This window comes from Ambystoma mexicanum, chromosome 2p (assembly GCF_040938575.1).
Source record: "Ambystoma mexicanum isolate Mex_15411 chromosome 2p, UKY_AmexF1_1, whole genome shotgun sequence".
Taxonomy (NCBI): Eukaryota; Metazoa; Chordata; class Amphibia; order Caudata; family Ambystomatidae; genus Ambystoma; species Ambystoma mexicanum.
In genome coordinates this window covers 1,382,634,077-1,382,652,176 of record NC_090923.1, presented here as the reverse complement: position 1 = coordinate 1,382,652,176, position 18,100 = coordinate 1,382,634,077, and the positions used below count along the sequence as shown (strand labels likewise).

The 18,100-nt window shown below is 47.6% G+C and overlaps 1 protein-coding gene across 1 annotated transcript in view; it reads right to left on the bottom strand.

The window, feature by feature from the left end:
• KIF9 (kinesin family member 9) overlaps positions 1-18,100 on the bottom strand; it is a 1,188,236-nt gene that overhangs the window by 293,281 nt on the left and 876,855 nt on the right. Inside the window, exon 15 of the mRNA XM_069645790.1 lies at positions 17,827-17,972. Within this exon, the coding sequence (XP_069501891.1) occupies positions 17,827-17,972 (146 nt within the window). The remainder of the gene's footprint in view (positions 1-17,826; positions 17,973-18,100) is intronic.

Here is an 18,100-nt window from a genome sequence, read left to right as displayed (position 1 = left end):
AAGTGTGAAAGTGAAAACGATAGACAGAGTGGTAGAAGAGAGATAAATGCTTTGTAGAGAGGAAGGTTGGAGGTAGGAGACAGTGAAAGGTGTAGAAGAGAAGTGGGTTTGAAGAATGGAAGAGACAAGTGAGAAGATCTGAGGGACAAAAGAGCAGTATAAGTGGGATGAGCGATAAGGAACAAGTTACTTTGCCTGTAACTCCTGTTCTCCAGAATTGGTATCTTTCATGTATTCACATGCTCACTGAATATTCCCCGTCGCCAGACTGGGAATCCTCTGTAACATTAAAGCAGTTTTACTTTAATGCTTAATAAAACTGCTTGTCACTTTTGTAGTCTCTCAGTGTCACTTTGGGTCATACTGCCCAAGCCAATGACATAGGTCCTCCTTAGCCCCACCCCTGGTGGCTATCTCCAGATTTGGAAGCGCATGTACTGTGGCAGTAGGAAGCAAGAAGAGCCAGAGAGGGTAGGCGGGAGGGTCTCATGTGAATCCATGAAAGATACCAATGATGGACAGGTAAGTAACTTATTCCTTCTCCAGCATTAGATCTTTCATGGATTCACATGCTCATTGAATACAATTATACAACAGTACATAAACACAACCAATGGGAGGGGGTACAGCTCTAAAGAAGCAATTGAACTCATCTCTGGAACACTCACCTCATGCAAATATTGATATTGATATTGATATTTTATTTCTATCGCGCTCATACACAAGTGTTTCAGAGCGCGACAAGGCAAGGGAAGGGGAGAGAACAAAAACAACGATCTTACTAGGCCCAGTGACATTGAGGACGTGCAAGTGCAGGGTAGATGGAGAAGGGGGAGAAGTGCATGGAAGGGGGAACAAAAGGAGAGTGCGGAGCGAGAAGGAAAAAACAAAAATAATAATAAAATAATAAATATAAAGGCAACAAACAATAGGAGTGCAGCCAGCAAGTGGCAAGTGCTGGGTTTATGGCAGCAGGCCATGTAGGTCTGAAAGTGCAGGAAGAAAAGGGGAGGGCTGTATGGGTACAGATACAGACCCCAGTGCAGGGGGTGGCCCGGAGGCACTGCGTGAGGGTGGCAAGATGAGCAGGTACCTGGGCCCGGAGGACAGAGGGTGGCCAGGTGCATGGTGCCGAGGGAGAGTAGAATCAACAGGAGAGAGGGGAGGAGAAGGCAGAAGCAAAGAGGAAGGTTTTGAGGTGCTTCCGGAACCAGAGATGGTTCTCCTCAAGTTTTAGAGTGGCAGGGAGGCTGTTCCAGAGGGAGGCCCCAGCCGAAGACAGAGATCTACCCCCAGCTTGTTTCTTTGAGAAACGACTGACCCTGAGGGAGTTAGAGGTAGAGGAGGGGAGTGCTCGAGATGGGAGGTATTTACGGAGGGATAGCTGAAGGTATGTTGGACCCAGGCCCCAGAAAGCCTTGTGGACAATGCAGAGGGTTTTGAATTTAATCCTTGCATCCACTGGGAGCCAATGGAGAGATTTCAGAGCAGGAGAGATACGATCCCAGGGCTTGAGGCCAAGGACAAGTCTTGCAGTCCTTGTCATGATCTCTGCTTCCAAAAGGTAAGGGTTTTCCCAACTCCCTTGGAAGCAGATCCATAACCCAGGTTCCGAGTGCCAACCAGTCCCAATTGGGACCTTTTGGACCCAGCCCTGGCGCCAGTGGCACCAGGCTCATAAATATGCCCAGTCCCAACGCTGGAAGCGCCGGGCTCATAATGCTTGGGTGGACTTACCTGAGCAGACCATGCTGCTTACTTGCCTGCCAGTTGAGCCTCTGATCCTCTTCTGTTTGGAACTACTTTTCCTGTTGGGTGGGGCAGGAGCCCCTCCCTAGATTCAGAACACTGGAACTCTTCTGGAAAGCAGGAACTCTTTTCTTACCTAGGCGTGGCTGTGGAAGGAGACACCTAAGCACTACAGGAGGCTATTTAAACCACACCCGATGGATGAATCTTGCTTTGCGTTATTCTGCATCCTCTGCAGCAGAACGCTCATCGTGTCTTCTGCATCTGATCCTGGGCCTAAGGAAAAAGGCTTACCATCCTGAATCCAGTCTTCAGCAACACCTATAAAGACAAGAAAGAACAGGTTAGCATTACGGTCTTCAGTGACAGCTCTTCACTTACCTGGTCCATCGGCTGTCACCAACGCCTCGCGCTGCATTCCGGCATCTGAAAGACAAAGGCTTACCTACTCTTCGTGCGCTCCGGAGGTCTTCACACTGCATTCCGGCATCTGAAAGACAAAAGCTTACCAACTCTTCGCACGCTCGGGAGGCCTTCGGCGCTGCATCCCGCATCTGAAAGACAAAACAAGGTGCGTTTAAAGACATTGGGGAACTTTAATACTCACGTGCCATTACTCCTTTCCACATCTAACCCAGTGGGTATTCCGGCACCCTGCAGCCGCTCCGAACTTGTACCTGCAAAATAAAAAGACAGTTAGAGCGCATCGTGAAGCAGGCAACAAGCGCTTACTTACGTGCTTCCAGGCGCTTCTATTCATCACACGGGCTCCATCTTCAACTCACTTCAGCCCGTCATCCGCCATCGCCGGAACCCTGCAAAACAAGAGACATCATTACTAAAGACTTTAAAGACATTAGAATTACTCGAAACTTACCGTTCGTGCAGTAAACGACGGACAGCAGTCCTCTGAAGTCAAGAGGCCTGCTCCCCTTATCCAGTGAAGAAACTGGTTACAGCACCCTGCCCCGAGGCAGATGGAGAGCACAGCGTTCACTTACCTAAGGTGAGAGCGTTAACCTTTGGGGTTCTACAGGAGAAGAGAAAGGGAAGAAGAGAGAGACATTCAATAACCCAGTTCCTTAATCCCATATTTTCTATCTGCAGACATCTTACCCTTCGAGTCAGACATACAGTGCACAGAGGTCCAGCCCAAAGAGCCAGCCGTATGTTACACATCACCTTTGAAGATACGGTATACGCCCAGTCAAGACCGGCGCCTCTACGGGAATCAGGTGAGCGTTACAGAACGCAAAGCCTACCACAAAACTCCCGTCCAGGCACTATGGAAACCTCGGATACCGACCAGCTAGCCCAGTTACTTGGGGAACTAAGGGCAGAAGTGCATGCAGCCCGTCAGGAAACAAACGCTCTAAGAAGGGAACTGATTATTTCCAAGGAGCGAACAGATGATCTCGCTAGACAATTGCTACAGTCACAAGCCGGACAGACCCCGTTACCCGCATCTGGGGGAAATCTTCCTTCTACATCCTCTATGAATCCAGTGCAGATCAACCTACCTGGGAATGTACCTCTGGCTCCGCCCGAACGATTTTCTGGTGACCCAAAGAGGTTTGCAGTATTTATCAATCAGTGCCGGTTGCATTTCTTATGCCGGCCAGCAGCCTTTCCAACTGATCAAGCTAAAGTAGCTTTCGTGCTTTCGTACCTTAGTGGCAATGCGGCAGACTGGTCGATCCCTCTAGTAAATCAAGATGATCCGGTCCTCCATGATTTTCAAGCTTTTCAGCTCAGTATGGAAAAACTGTTCGCAAGACATTCACAGGGGCAGGCCTTGGACAATGAGCTTCTTTCGTTGCGACAAGGTAATCAAGATCTTTTGGCTTATATTGCGTCTTTCAACAGACTGATAGTGGAAACTCAATGGCCTGAGGACAAAAGGATTACGCTGTTTTATAGAGGTCTACGTGGAGAGCTCAAAGATGTGTTAGCCCAAGTAGTGAATCCCCCACAAGATTGTTCGGACTATATAGACTTAGTCGTTCAAATAGATCACAGACTGCAGAACAGGAAGGCCGATCGTTCCAAGTTTGATGCTCGAGTATTTTCCAAACCGCCAACTCCTTCCAAAGGAGTAGACTCTGGGGAACCCATGCAAATAGGGGGTCTGAAAGGTCCTCTAACACAAAAGGAGCGGGAAAGGAGAAAACAGTTGCAATTATGCCTCTATTGCGGAAACTCAGGGCACTTTCTTCGAGACTGTCCGGTGAAACCTGCCAAGAAGGCAGTAGGAGCTGCAGTTACCAAAGTTACAAACTCTGAGCAGGGAAACGACCTCGCCCGACAAGAATAGAGGTCCTCTTGCCGAGCGTGAAAACCAGTTCCGTGACCTCGCATTTCGTGATACCTATGGTCCTCATTAGCCCTGATAATCCGGATCGATTACATGCAATTGAAGCTTACGTCGACAGCGGTGCCATCGGCAATTATGTGGATCATGAAATGGTTTTGAGGATGAATCTAACTCTTTGTCCCAAGGCTGTAAAGGACGTCATTACTACGTGGATGGTACGGAGATAGCCTCCGGGCCAGTAACGCATACCACTCAAGAGGTGACGCTAGTAAGTCAAGATGGACACCATGAGAAGATCGTGTTCGATGTGATCAAGGCCCCTCAGTTTCAGATTATTCTAGGAATACCTTGGTTAGAGAAACACAATCCTCTGATCGATTGGCGAGCAAGAACGGTCCAGTTTCCAGAATGTGTCTCTACTTGTCACCCTCCACCTGGTGTTGCACTGGCAGCAATTTCTTCAGAGACTCCCCAGTTACCTCCCGAATACCTAGAATACCAAGATGTTTTCCGGAAGGATCAGGCTAACTCTCTACCTCCTCATAGGTCTTATGACTGCCAGATAGACCTGATACCTGGATCTACTCCTCCTTGTAGTAGAATTTATGCCCTCACCGAGCCTGAGAACCTTCACCTTCGACAATACCTGGATCAATACCTGGCAAATGGGTTTATTCGTCCTTCCAAGTCCCCTGCTTCTTCAGCTTTGTTCTTCGTTCCAAAAAAGGAAGGAGACCTTAGAACTTGTATAGATTATCGCTCCCTGAACCAGATCACCGTTAAGAATAGATATCCGTTACCTTTGATCCCTGAACTCCTGGACCAAGTCAGAAAAGCATGCATATATACAAAGCTGGATCTTAGAGGAGCTTACCACTTGGTACGAGTAAAAGAGGGCGATGAATGGAAGACGGCCTTCCGCACCAAGTATGGGCTATTTGAATATCAGGTCATGCCCTTCGGACTTTGCAATGCCCCGGCCGCCTTTCAATATTTTATGAACCATGTCCTCAGAGAGCTCATAGATGTGTGTGTTGTTGTTTACATTGACGACATCCTCGTTTATTCTTCATCGGAATCTGAACATCGGAAACACGTGAAAATGGTCCTCGAAAGATTGCGTCAACACAAACTTTTCGCTAAGTTGGAAAAATGTGTTTTCAACGTGACTGAAGTTGAATTCTTGGGATTCATATTATCACCTGGCGGAGTGCGTATGGATTCAAAGAAGGTCGATGCAGTTCTCAAATGGCCATCACCATCCTCCGTAAAAGGTGTGCAAAGCATGTTAGGCTTCGCTAACTTTTACCGCAGGTTTATCCCCGAATTCTCTCGAATAGTCCAGCCCATCACTGCCTTGTTAAAGAAAAACAAACGTTTTGAATGGTCTACCGAGGCGGAACAAGCTTTCCAGGATTTGAAGACTAAATTTATCTCTGCACCAATCTTAAAACACCCTCGCCCCGAACTCCCCTACATCGTGGAAACTGATGCTTCAAGCCTTGCCATGGGGGCAGTTCTATCACAAAAGGACCCGGTAACCAATCAGTTGCATCCCGTGGCATTTTGGTCCCGCAAATTCTCGCCTCCTGAAATCAATTACACGATTACTGACAAGGAACTTCTGGCTATCAAGTCTGCCTTTAAGGCTTGGCGGCATTATCTGCTGGGGGCCCGACACACCGTTACTGTGATTACGGATCACCGAAACCTACAATATTTGAAAACCGCAAAAGCCCAATCCTCTAGACAACTCCGTTGGGCATTATTCTTTGCCGAGTTTGACTTCATAATTACCTATCGACCTGGTACAAAGAACGGTAAAGCTGATGCCCTTTCTCGGATGGGAGTGGAAGAACACTTGATCAACCCTAAACCTGTACCAATCATTCCCGAACAAAGAATTCTGGGTGTAATCGCCACAGAATCCATAGAGGAAGTTAAGGATAAAGCCAGGCAACTTGTAACTCCAGCAGACATACAGAATTGGCATCTGCAGGGAAAGGACTTTGCAGTAAAGGACAACTTATTGTATTTCCAAGAACGATTATACCTACCCAGCACAGATTTACAGAAAAAAGTAATCTCTTGTTATCACGATTCTTTAATGGAAGGACATCCCGGTATGGCCAAGACCTCAGAAAAGATCAAGCGCTACTTCTGGTGGCCGTCTTGGAAAAAAGATATCAGAGACTTTATAATGTCCTGTGGAGTATGCGCCCAAAACAAGAGTCAAAAGGAAAGACCAGCAGGCCTCTTACGCCCTATTGACATCCCACCTCGCCCCTGGCATACGCTTTCTATGGACTTCATCACCGATCTACCTCCATGCTCCGGATACAATACGATTCTAGTAATCGTGGACTTATTCTCCAAGATGGCGCATTTCATTCCGCTCAAAGGGTTGCCAACAGCAGCAACTCTGGCCCGAGAATTTCTCGAAAACATCATCCGACTGCACGGTTTTCCTTCGGTTCTAATTTCGGATCGAGGTAGTCAATTTATTTCTCATTTTTGGCGAAGTTGCTGTCGGTTGGCTCAAATTGATGTGAGACTATCGACCAGTCACCACCCTCAGACCGACGGACAAACCGAGAGGACCAATCAAACTCTGGAACAGTATTTACGCTGCATGCTGCAACAAACTGAAAAAACTTGGAAAGACATCCTTTGGATAGCCGAATATGCCTACAATAACTCTGTCCATTCGGGAACTGGGAAAACCCCATTTTTTCTTTTGTACGGCAGTCACCCTCGAACCTCGGAGTTGGATCCCCTCCAAGATCTTGAAACACCAGCAGTAGACTACCTGCATTCTACAATCACCCAAGCCTTTAAGGAAGCTGTTTCTCACCTTCAAAGGGCTAAAGAACAATACAAGAAAGGAGCAGATCAACATCGGAAGGAAGCCCCTCAATATCAAGTAGGGGATCAAGTCTGGTTATCCACCAAATATCTACCTCTAAAAGGGCCACGCACATTCAACCCAAGATACCTTGGTCCCTATTCCATCACTACCATAGTAAACCCAGTAGCGGTCAAGTTGGACTTGCCCCCGCACATGAAGATACATCCGGTCTTCCACGTCTCTCTATTAAAACCCATGCAACCTCAAACCCGACTAACTAAATCTCCGAAACCTATCCTAGTTGATGGAGAACTCGAGTTTGAAGTCAAAAGCATTCTGGACTCCAAGATCTCCAAATCTAAACTATTTTACCTAATTGACTGGAAAGGCTACGGCCCCCAAGAGAGATCCTGGGAACCTGCTGAATATGTCCATGCTCCTCGCCTAATCAAAAGATTTCACCGAACATTTCCTGACAAGCCAAAACCCCCGGAGAAGCCCGGTTTGGGAGGGGCCTTGAGGGGGGGTACTGTCATGATCTCTGCTTCCAAAAGGTCAGGGTTTTCCCAACTCCCTTGGAAGCAGATCCATAACCCAGGTTCCGAGTGCCAACCAGTCCCAATTGGGACCTTTTGGACCCAGTCCTGGCGCCAGTGGCACCAGGCTCATAAATATGCCCAGTCCCAGCGCTGCAAGCGCCGGGCTCATAATGCTTGGGTGGACTTACCTGCAGCAGACCATGCTGCTTACTTGCCTGCCAGTTGAGCCTCTGATCCTCTTCTGTTTGGAACTACTTTTCCTGTTGGGTGGGGCAGGAGCCACTCCCTAGATTCAGAACACTGGAACTCTTCTGGAAAGCAGGAACTCTTTTCTTACCTAGGCGTGGCTGTGGAAGGAGACACCTAAGCACTACAGGAGGCTATTTAAACCACACCCGATGGATGAATCTTGCTTTGCGTTATTCTGCATCCTCTGCAGCAGAACGCTCATCGTGTCTTCTGCATCTGATCCTGGGCCTAAGGAAAAAGGCTTACCATCCTGAATCCAGTCTTCAGCAACACCTATAAAGACAAGAAAGAACAGGTTAGCATTACGGTCTTCAGTGACAGCTCTTCCCTTACCTGGTCCATCGGCTGTCACCAACGCCTCGCGCTGCATTCCGGCATCTGAAAGACAAAGGCTTACCTACTCTTCGTGCGCTCCGGAGGTCTTCACACTGCATTCGGGCATCTGAAAGACAAAAGCTTACCAACTCTTCGCACGCTCCGGAGGCCTTCGGCGCTGCATCCCGCATCTGAAAGACAAAACAAGGTGCGTTTAAAGACATTGGGGAACTTTAATACTCACGTGCCATTACTCCTTTCCACATCTAACCCAGTGGGTATTCCGGCACCCTGCAGCCGCTCCGAACTTGTACCTGCAAAATAAAAAGACAGTTAGAGCGCATCGTGAAGCAGGCAACAAGCGCTTACTTACGTGCTTCCAGGCGCTTCTATTCATCACACGGGCTCCATCTTCAACTCACTTCAGCCCGTCATCTGCCATCGCCGGAACCCGGCAAAACAAGAGACATCATTACTAAAGACTTTAAAGACATTAGAATTACTCGAAACTTACCGTTCGTGCAGTAAACGACGGACAGCAGTCCTCTGAAGTCAAGAGGCCTGCTCCCCTTATCCAGTGAAGAAACTGGTTACAGCACCCTGCCCCGAGGCAGATGGAGAGCACAGCGTTCACTTACCTAAGGTGAGAGCGTTAACCTTTGGGGTTCTACAGGAGAAGAGAAAGGGAAGAAGAGAGAGACATTCAATAACCCAGTTCCTTAATCCCATATTTTCTATCTGCAGACATCTTACCCTTCGAGTCAGACATACAGTGCACAGAGGTCCAGCCCAAAGAGTCAGCCGTGTGTTACACATCACCTTTGAAGATACGGTATACGCCCAGTCAAGACCGGCGCCTCTACGGGAATCAGGTGAGCGTTACATCCTGTTCTGGATAAGTTGTAAAGGGCAGAGAGTAGAGGCAGGTAGATTAAGAAAGAGGCTGTTGCAATAGTCCAACTTAGAGAGAACCAGAGCTTGGGAGACAGTGAGCTTCTGGGGGAATGAGAGGAAAGGAAGAATACCTCTGAGGAGGTGCAGTAAGATGTTTGCCTTTTTTGATACATCAGCGATGTGGGCGGAGAAGAAGAGTGTGGAATCAAAGGTGACACCAAGGTTCTTGGCCTCCTAGGTGGGGATAGGAGGAGGGCCAAGGGAGGCCGGCCAGAGAATGAGGGGAAAGGAAGGTGATGGTGTGCCAATGAGGAGGATCTCTGTCTTGCTGGCATTAAGACAAAGATCGTTGGTGGCACACCAATTTTGGGTGGCAGTTAGGCAATCAGTGATGAGAGAGGTGGAGGAGGTGGCTGAGGGCAGCCTGAAAATGAGTTGAGTGTCGTCTGCGTAGCACTGGAAGTTTGAGCAGAAAATGGCAATACAACAGGCGAGAGTTGCCAGGTATTGGTTGAAAATCCAGGGCGAGAGTTTAGACCCATGGGGAACACCAAAGGTGGAGAGGAAGACAGATGATAGGAAGGAACCAAGTTGGACCTGGGAGGGTCGATCAGAGTGGAAAGAGGTCAGCCAGGCCAGAGCAACAAATAGCAACAAATAGGTTGTGAAGCACTACTTGGCCGACGGAGGGCTGTTCCCTGGAGTCCCTATTGATGCAGTAGAACCATGTGAAGGTATGGACAGACCTCCACGTGGTTGTCCTACAGATGTTGAGCAGGGGGAACACCAGACATGAAGGTTGTAGTAGATGCCACGGCTCTGATCGAGTGTGCTCTCGGTCTTCCTGGCAGTGTGATAGCAGTGTGAAATGCATACCAATAGCCATCTGGAAATTGAATATTTTGCTAGGGCTTGCCCTTACCCACAGGGTCAAATGCCACAAACAGCTGCAGTGACTGGCGGAATTCATTTGTGGGAGCCACATAAAACTTGAGGGCACATAAAACATCAAGAGGGTGCAAGGCCTTCTCTGCCGGAGAAGACGGAAAGCCAAAGAACACGGGAAGTAGCAGTGGTTCATTTAAGTGAAACGCTGAGGGGTTCTTTGGCATGAACAAAGGGTTCTTTCAGAGAACAATCTTGGACTGGAGAAATGCCAGATATGGAGGCCTGCAGGAAAATACGCGTCTGTCTGAAGTGATGGCAACTAGAAATGCTGTCTTTCAAGAGAGGAACCTCAATGGAGCTCGATGGAGAGGCTCAAATGGAAAGCACATGAGTTTGCAGAGGACCACATTCAGTTCCCAAGCTGGAGCTGGGGCTTGTTCAGGGGGGAACACACAGCAGAGTCTCTTGAGAAATTACTTTATGAGTCTTTGAAACCACAGAGGTCGTTCAGTCCACGGTGTGCGTTGTGACAAATCCCAGGGTATTGTGATTTCTTCCATTTCCTTTCCATTAAGCCAGACAGGTGAGGCCGCTACCCGATAGTGCCCCTTGGGGTTGATACTCAGCATGTGGATCTCATGTGAGGGGAAACCCTTCATGGGATTGGTGACAATGGTCCTGGGAGAACGGAGTATTCATTCACTCCTTTGGTGCCCCCACCTTCCTTAATCCCCCACTCAATTCACTCTGACCTCCCCACCAATATTTGTTATGGTTTAGCAGAGGGCATGCTTAATAAGCCTGGGATGGGGAAGAGAGAGACTCACCCAAGCCTGATGCAAAATATTGTGTGACGAGGAAGATGAAGCAAGATGGCAAAAGCCCACTGCAGAACCAACACATACGATGCAGCTGCCCAAAAGCCAGCCTGATGGTAAAAAGGGTAGAATGACTCAGTCCAAGGTCGAGAAGCCAGTCCTGGAGGAACAGGGAGAGAGATGCTGGTCCCGTACCAAGGAGCCCGGGGAATGGAGACTGGGACACTAATAGTCAAAGGTACTTGAGGGATCCTAAGAGAGGAGAGGAGAGGAGAGGGGAGGAGAGGAGAGGGGAGGGGAGGGGAGGAGAGGAGAGGGGAGGAGACGAGAGGAGAGGAGAGGAGAGGAGAGAGAGAGAGAGAGAGAGAGAGAGAGACGCTGAAGTTGTGGAGCGGCGAGAAGGAGAATGCTGAGCGTGGTAGGAACAGTGAAGCTTTGTTCTACCGTCAGAAGATACCGGAGACCACCCTAAGACTTCCCAAAGGTAGGGAATGGGCCGGACCGGTCAGAGGCATTAAAACATCCCAAAAAGCCCAACGGGATGAAATGGATCCTATACAATTTAATACAAACCTTGCCAACCTTAGAAAAACACCCCAAAGATTAGAAGGGGATGAAAAAGGAAGCATACAAACAGATACAAACCTAATAAGAACATCCTGAATAGCAAAAGGCGGTGAGAAAGAGAATATACAATATAATACAAACTTTGTGAAGCAGATAAATATGCCTAAAGGGGCACAAGGAAATAACAGAAGAGGTATACAGTTTGAAACACACATTGTGAGTCCACCAAGGTGGGACAGTACCTGGCAGGGGAAGTATATCGGGTCTGTCCAAGTGGACACTAGTTTACAAAGGGACAAGGATCCCGCTAAGACAAGGAAACAGGTGCTGGGTTCCAGATGAAAATGGGCAAAGCCCACCAGTGGAAAGTCCATAACAGGGGAGACCTCCTTCTGGAATTAAGAAGACATCCACTTTTTCTTTAGTTAGGTTGAAAGTGTAAGGTACCGAAACAGGTTTTGACACAGGACGGTGGACATTTTTGTTTGATGGACACTGTGACCGAGTCCTTAGTTTTCTTTTTGGTGAGGCAGGGAAACCCCTCATAGTGAATAGGGCAAGATGTGCTTTTCTTTTCCTTTCTTTTGGTATAAATAAAAGTCTTTAGCCCAAACAAATATGCCACATGTGTCCCGTTTCTCTCCTTCTGCAACCTTACAGTGTCTAGCGGGAATTGGTTCTTAAATGCACCTTAATGGACGAGTGTGCCAGGTCTGCCTTAGGCAGAGACAGGAGTAATGGCAAGATTTCAGAAACTTGGATGTGTAGTGGGTTGAGCTGCTGAGACTCACACCATGTTGTAAAATGTTTCCATTTGTGTTTATAACATGACAGCGTCGAGGTTCCTCTAGCCCTGGCCATAATTTGTTTGCATTCAGGAGGAAATGGGATGTGCCGAATTCTAGGGCTGAAGGAGCCAAGCCGTCCGATTGAGGGACGGTGAATCGTGGTGCAGCACTGAACCGCTGTCTCTAGAGTGCAGGACGGTAAGAGTAGGAAGCAGTTTGATGTAAGAGGCCACTGTTCGTGGGATGCCGGTGAGCCACTTCAGTGGCAGTTTGGACTCTCTGCCTTCTTCCTGGGTATGTCAGCATTCCGCTGGCCCTCCACCTACCTCACCTTCAATGTGGGCCTTCCTCCAGCGTCCTGAAAGGGAGACGTCCCCTTCTCTTAGCTCCAGCACAGGTTGCTGGGTTTCACTGACTAGCTGGCCCTCTCTCTCTTCTTCTGTATGGGTCTGGAGTCTTAAGTTCCATTCTGGGATGAGAGAGGAGACCCCTTTGGTCCTGTAGGGTGTCAACATACCAGATCAGAAACCAAGCAATTGCCTTTTAAAGGGCCCTGCAAACTATGACACTGCTCAGCTTCCCTATATCCCAAAAATACTTGGGAGTCTGAATAACACAATTCAAGGGTTTTATTATCTAATTGTTCAAAAGATACCGTAAGGTGTCAGGATGTCCGCAAAACCTCAAAACATGGTGTCAGGAGGATGGCTCCAATTATCCAAGTATAAAAGGGAGGGGCCAGTTAGGGTCCTAATCAAGGGTTCAAAAGACCTTCTCCTCCTCTTCCTCCAACGGGGTACTCCAGCTAGGTGCTCAATGTACCAAAGTTCAAACAATCCGAAAGTTAAATGGTAGGAGCAAAACAAACATTCCCAATATTTCGAGTGTGCCAAAACAATTTAAATATTGACATGGTTCTATCTCCTCCACGTAGACATCTCTTCTCTTCTCTGCTCCTGGCTTTCCACGGAAGGATTGTCTGGTCCTCTGATCCTCTCCTTGGGCTAAGGGGTTTCCCACGCTGTGTGCCCAAGGCACCCAGGCAGATAGGTGTTCCTGGGGTCTGTCAGTTCACAACCTTGTAAGTGGTTTCCCTTGCCAAGCTTCCATGGATTTCCTGACAGACAGTGCCCAAGTTTAGCACCTTTGGATTGGTCGCCGCGTGCACTATGGTGGGGTTCGGTGGAGAAGCGTGGCCCTGTTTCCCAATACACTAACTATACTCAGTTATACCTCAAAGTGAATTGTACTCAAGACATTTTACGACTCAGGAAAAACACCTACCTGAAACACAATTCAAACTAAACCGAATTTGTCCCTTCAGACCATCCATCTAGACAGGAGTCCATCCAAGAGTGAATGAATGACATGCATCTTGATGGATTCACACCTGAACTGGTCCCATGTGTCAAATCACTTGAGTTCATTCTTGACAGCAATCTCTAATCGGGGAGCATTATCAACAAAAAAGTGTAAACTGCTTGGTGTCAACTGATACTCCTCCAGAAGATAATACTCTTCCTTCCACCTGAGAATTTTAGAACAAAGTCCAGTGGTCCATGCCCATGTGTTAGGCAGAAACCTGTGCAGTTCCCTTAGGGGCCACTGCAAAAGGTTTAAGACCACAGGAGTAAGCAGTAAACCCAATTGGTAGCAGTCTGTACCACCCAGATTTACCTGGTAGCTGTGGGTGAGCAGTCAGACTTCTGCCAAGAAGAGTTAGGCAGTATATAGAGTATACACAATAGGGCTAAAAATACAGTAGCACAAGCAAACACTGACCAGAGCTTTGGTATAAAAGTATTTAATTATTTATTTAAAAACACACTTGTAAAAATACACTGGCACTAATATGTCAAGCAAGTTCAAACACGGTAACTATAAGTATATACACCTCACTAGTTAATTATTCGACAAGTCTAGGTTAAGACACCACTTATTTAGCAAAACAGAGGTGAGCGTGTAACCGTAGATGGCACTCCAATAATTTGTTTAATAAGGGAGAGAAAAGGCAGAATAGGAAAAACACACAGTACCAACACTTTTAAGAATCCACAGCAAGTCAAGAAAGGCAGGGTCTACTGTAGAGCAAAAAGTTCATAGGCCAGGCCCACTCTTAGAGAGAGCAAGGCGGAATGTGCCCAAGATCACACCGTGGAAATGCACTCAAAGTCTTTGCAGAAAAGTCAAAAGAGGTTGGATCAAGTCAGAAAGGTAATGTTAGCAGGTCCGAGGTCACCCCAGGATAGAGAGTCAAGGATATACGGGACACCTTGGACAGTCTGTTGCAAGGGAGACCAGGCGGGACACAGTACCTGAAATGGTGAGAAAGCTCCAGCGGGGCAGTTGTTCCTGGCAGCGGGTGCAAGTCGGAGCTTCGTCCAGGGGAAGAGATGATCTCGACGTGGAGGAAAGCTGGAGGTCGTTGCAGTGCCAGGGAAGAAACCAGCCGCGGAGTTTCCCGATTAACAGGTACGACCCTTTTATTCGTGGTAGTGGTGAAGCGTGGCTATCCGGCCGCCGGGGTGCTTGGCATGGGCGATTCGACCATGAGATGATCCAAGAAGGTGAAAAAGGCGAACTGGTTGGTCCCACCAGCTCAAAGGGAAGAAGACTCTCCTGGAAGAAGATCTCCTCTGTCGTCGGGGAAGTGTTGAGTTCGTACAGCAGGGCTCCACCGGTGGTGTCGTCGTTGTAGATGGCTCAGCTTCTTCCCTCTTCAGATTCTTTAGGTCCTGTGGTGACTTCTTAAGTTCCAGTCCCCAAAGCCCTGCTTTTATGCAGCAAAACCCCCATTCATCAGCCTAGCTGTCAATCAAACATGCTAAGTGGTGAGCTGGATGGATCACCACTGGGCCAATCACACAAAAGCGCGACTTGAGTTGCCAAGGCAACTCAGTCCAGGGTGCCTAATCCCCCTCTCACACATCCTGTTGACCCCAGACAGAGTGGCACCATTTGGAGGGCTTCTGTGGAGAAATCCGCCAAAATGTGGAACAAAGGGCTTGACTTGGGTTAGAGATTCAGAGGCGAACACAAACGCCATTTTAAAACCGAGTCCTGGCAAAAAGACCCAACCGGGAAATAAATATTAATTAAATAACCCAGCGGTATCTTTAACATTGCACCAAAAAGTGGTGCATTTAAAATGAATGGGAAAATCCTATAGGAAATATTCCGGTGGAATATTTTGCGTGGTATCCACTGCCACCAGCCAGAAACTCGACAAGGGGGGACTGGACAGTGCCCCCTTGGAAAACAGACCCAGGGGCAATCGAATTACCCTTACCAGTACTTCCACAATATGATGGTTTGTACTGGTTCTGTTCACAATTTAAGACTAGTAATGGTGACTTTACATGCCCTGGGAGACAGTAGTCAGTCCCAGGGTATGGAGTCTATGTTTGGGGGTCACCATGACACCCATGTGTTACTGCACTGAGGGTGCTGTGTAACACATATACCAAAAACACATGAAGCCCTATGGAGTAAAAGACCCCATAGCCCATAAAACACATTACAAAGTCAAAGGACATTCTCAAATCATGCCTAAGAGTGGGAGAAAAAGAGTCTCACTCTTAGCAGGAGAAAAAAATAAACCCCCAAAAATCCAGCAAAGCTGCTGGGGGACTCACTAGGTTTGGGAAATTAGCCTTTACAGAAAATTCTCCCTAACACCATGTAATGTCAACCTTTGATGCAGGAAACACCCTCATCACTAGAGTTCCAGCCACACGCATAGCCCCTTAGCCCCCTTCAACAAGCCACAGTACCCGTCATAATGGGTACTAAGAATTTGTACTACATCTCGCCCATCCTAATAGAGTTACACACGCTATCCATCCCAGTCAGGTACTCATCAAAACTGCATCTATAACTTATAGGGCAACTACTGCCTACCTAGATACAAAACTCAAGAGCACAGCTCGGATGCCCCCCTTTAAGAGACAGACAATTGCAAGGCTTGAGACGAAACTGGTTTGCAAAGAGAAAACCAGGAAACAGTTTTTCTCTTTCTATGCCCCAGCCTACTGGAACACCATTCTGGTTACAATCGGGAACACTCCAACGCTCCTGCAGTTCCCATCTTCTTCTTCTATCCTGGCTTGCAACATTATGTGTTACTACTGACTTCTGCAATTGTATTCACTCTCCCCTCTTGCTTCTCCATTCTTTTGACTGCTAACTCTCTGTTCTCTCCTCCTTTCCCTTCTCCCTTTACCTATCTCCTCCCCTTACTTTCTTCTATGCACTTACTCTATCAGAATTGTCCCTGGACCTAGTATGATAGCAACCTCGTCTGTCTCCTCCTCCCTCCCCTTACTGTTTTTTTCCTTCCCAACCCCCTCCAGCACTATCTGAAATGTTGTCAGGCCTAATATGATAGTCGCTTGTTTTGTTCCTCCCCTACCTTTCTGCACCCCTCTCCCTCACCTCTTGTTTTTTTTCCGGCTCTACCAGAAATGTCATCAGGCCTAGTACGGTAGTCGTCTGTCTGTTTCTATTTCCTTCCCACTCTCCCCCTCCCTTCCTTATCTATGTTTTAGCTCTTGCACTATCTGAAATGTCGTCAGGCCGAGTACGATAGTTAATTTCACATCCTTACTGTTCATGGCCTGTAAGAATGTCATTGTTTTTTCCCTTGTTCCCTCCCTTGCCTTGAAGCGCTTTGAAACACATTGTGTATAGGCGCTATATAAATAAACTATCATATCATATCAAACTATCATAAGTCAAGATCCTGCTCTTCAGTGAATACCAAGAAGTGATTTAGGACCTACTACTCCTAGGTATTTACTAACAATGTAGAATATTGGATAGTCAAGTGTGATGAATCCAATGGAACCATCACGGATCACCCAGCGGTGACCTCCTCCGATGTGGCCAGGGGACAGCAGCTGCTACCTGATCCTGACCCTGGGGATGGATTCATGAAGGAGGATCGCATGTTAGGAGACAACTACCAGCGAGATGGTATGACTGGATTGGATGAGTCACAGTGTTCCTCCCTTCCCCATAAGGATGACCCTCAGCTACCCAAGTTCTTGATGGATCCCTAGCCCCAGGCCAGCAGTGTTGTGGGGAACAAGGAGATCCTTCCGATACCACCCTTGGACTTCGCATCACATAGTGGTTGGTGGATTTTGGCCCCTGAGTACCCTGCCCACACACAACCATAGGGCCAGGCATTGGTCATCATTACAGCCCACACTGTAATGGATGAAGCTGTGAACCAACTGACCAGGGATGCACCTGAAACCCATGCTGCGTACCCACCACAGCCCGCCTCCAGACCTCATGTGGTCCCCGATGATGTCAGCTGTCAGTCTTTTTCCAGTTCTCTTTATTCATTGCCACAGAGATCTTACAAATTCTTTTGGGCACTTTGCACTGTACAAATTAAATGCATGCATCCTATGGCATATAGTTAGCAATAGGGTGACAAGCAAACAGTCATAGAACAAGTATATTGTTGATCTTCATGTACAAAGGAAAGGCAAAACAGTTGTAAACTTTGCCATAACGAATCTTCAGACTCCACATCAGTTCCCACAACTACCCCCTTCTGCCCCATCACCGTCAACATCTAGATGTATGTACTCTGTGATCCGAATTAGGTTTTGAAATGCAGCGCCACAAAAAACACAGACAGCAGCATGAGGGATTTCACCTGAACTCTAAAGGTGGATAACATGAAAAATAAATAGAACAATGAGCTTTCAAAAGTGCCAAATATGATGTTGAAAATTGCAAAGAGTCTGCCCACTAACAGCCTGGGACACCACATATGCCGAAATCATTAGAACTCACCACTTGAGGTAAATGGACAGTAGCATAGTCCCACAAGACAATGTACCTGCTAATCTCCTTGGTTTTCTTGCCTTTGCCTTTTTTTGCAGATGGTGAACCAGCATGCTTGGATGATACAGGAGCTACACCAATCCCAAAACTGTGGCCATCGACTTCTCCCACCAGCGGTGCATCTTTATCTGACAAGGCTGTCTGCAAAAAATGGTATGAAACAAAGAATTGTTAACAGAGTGAAGCTAGGACCAAGTTAGGCATCACAAAGCCATTGGTTGCCTCTGAGGGTTAGCAAAAGAGAGGGGCATATTAAGCTGAAACCAAAT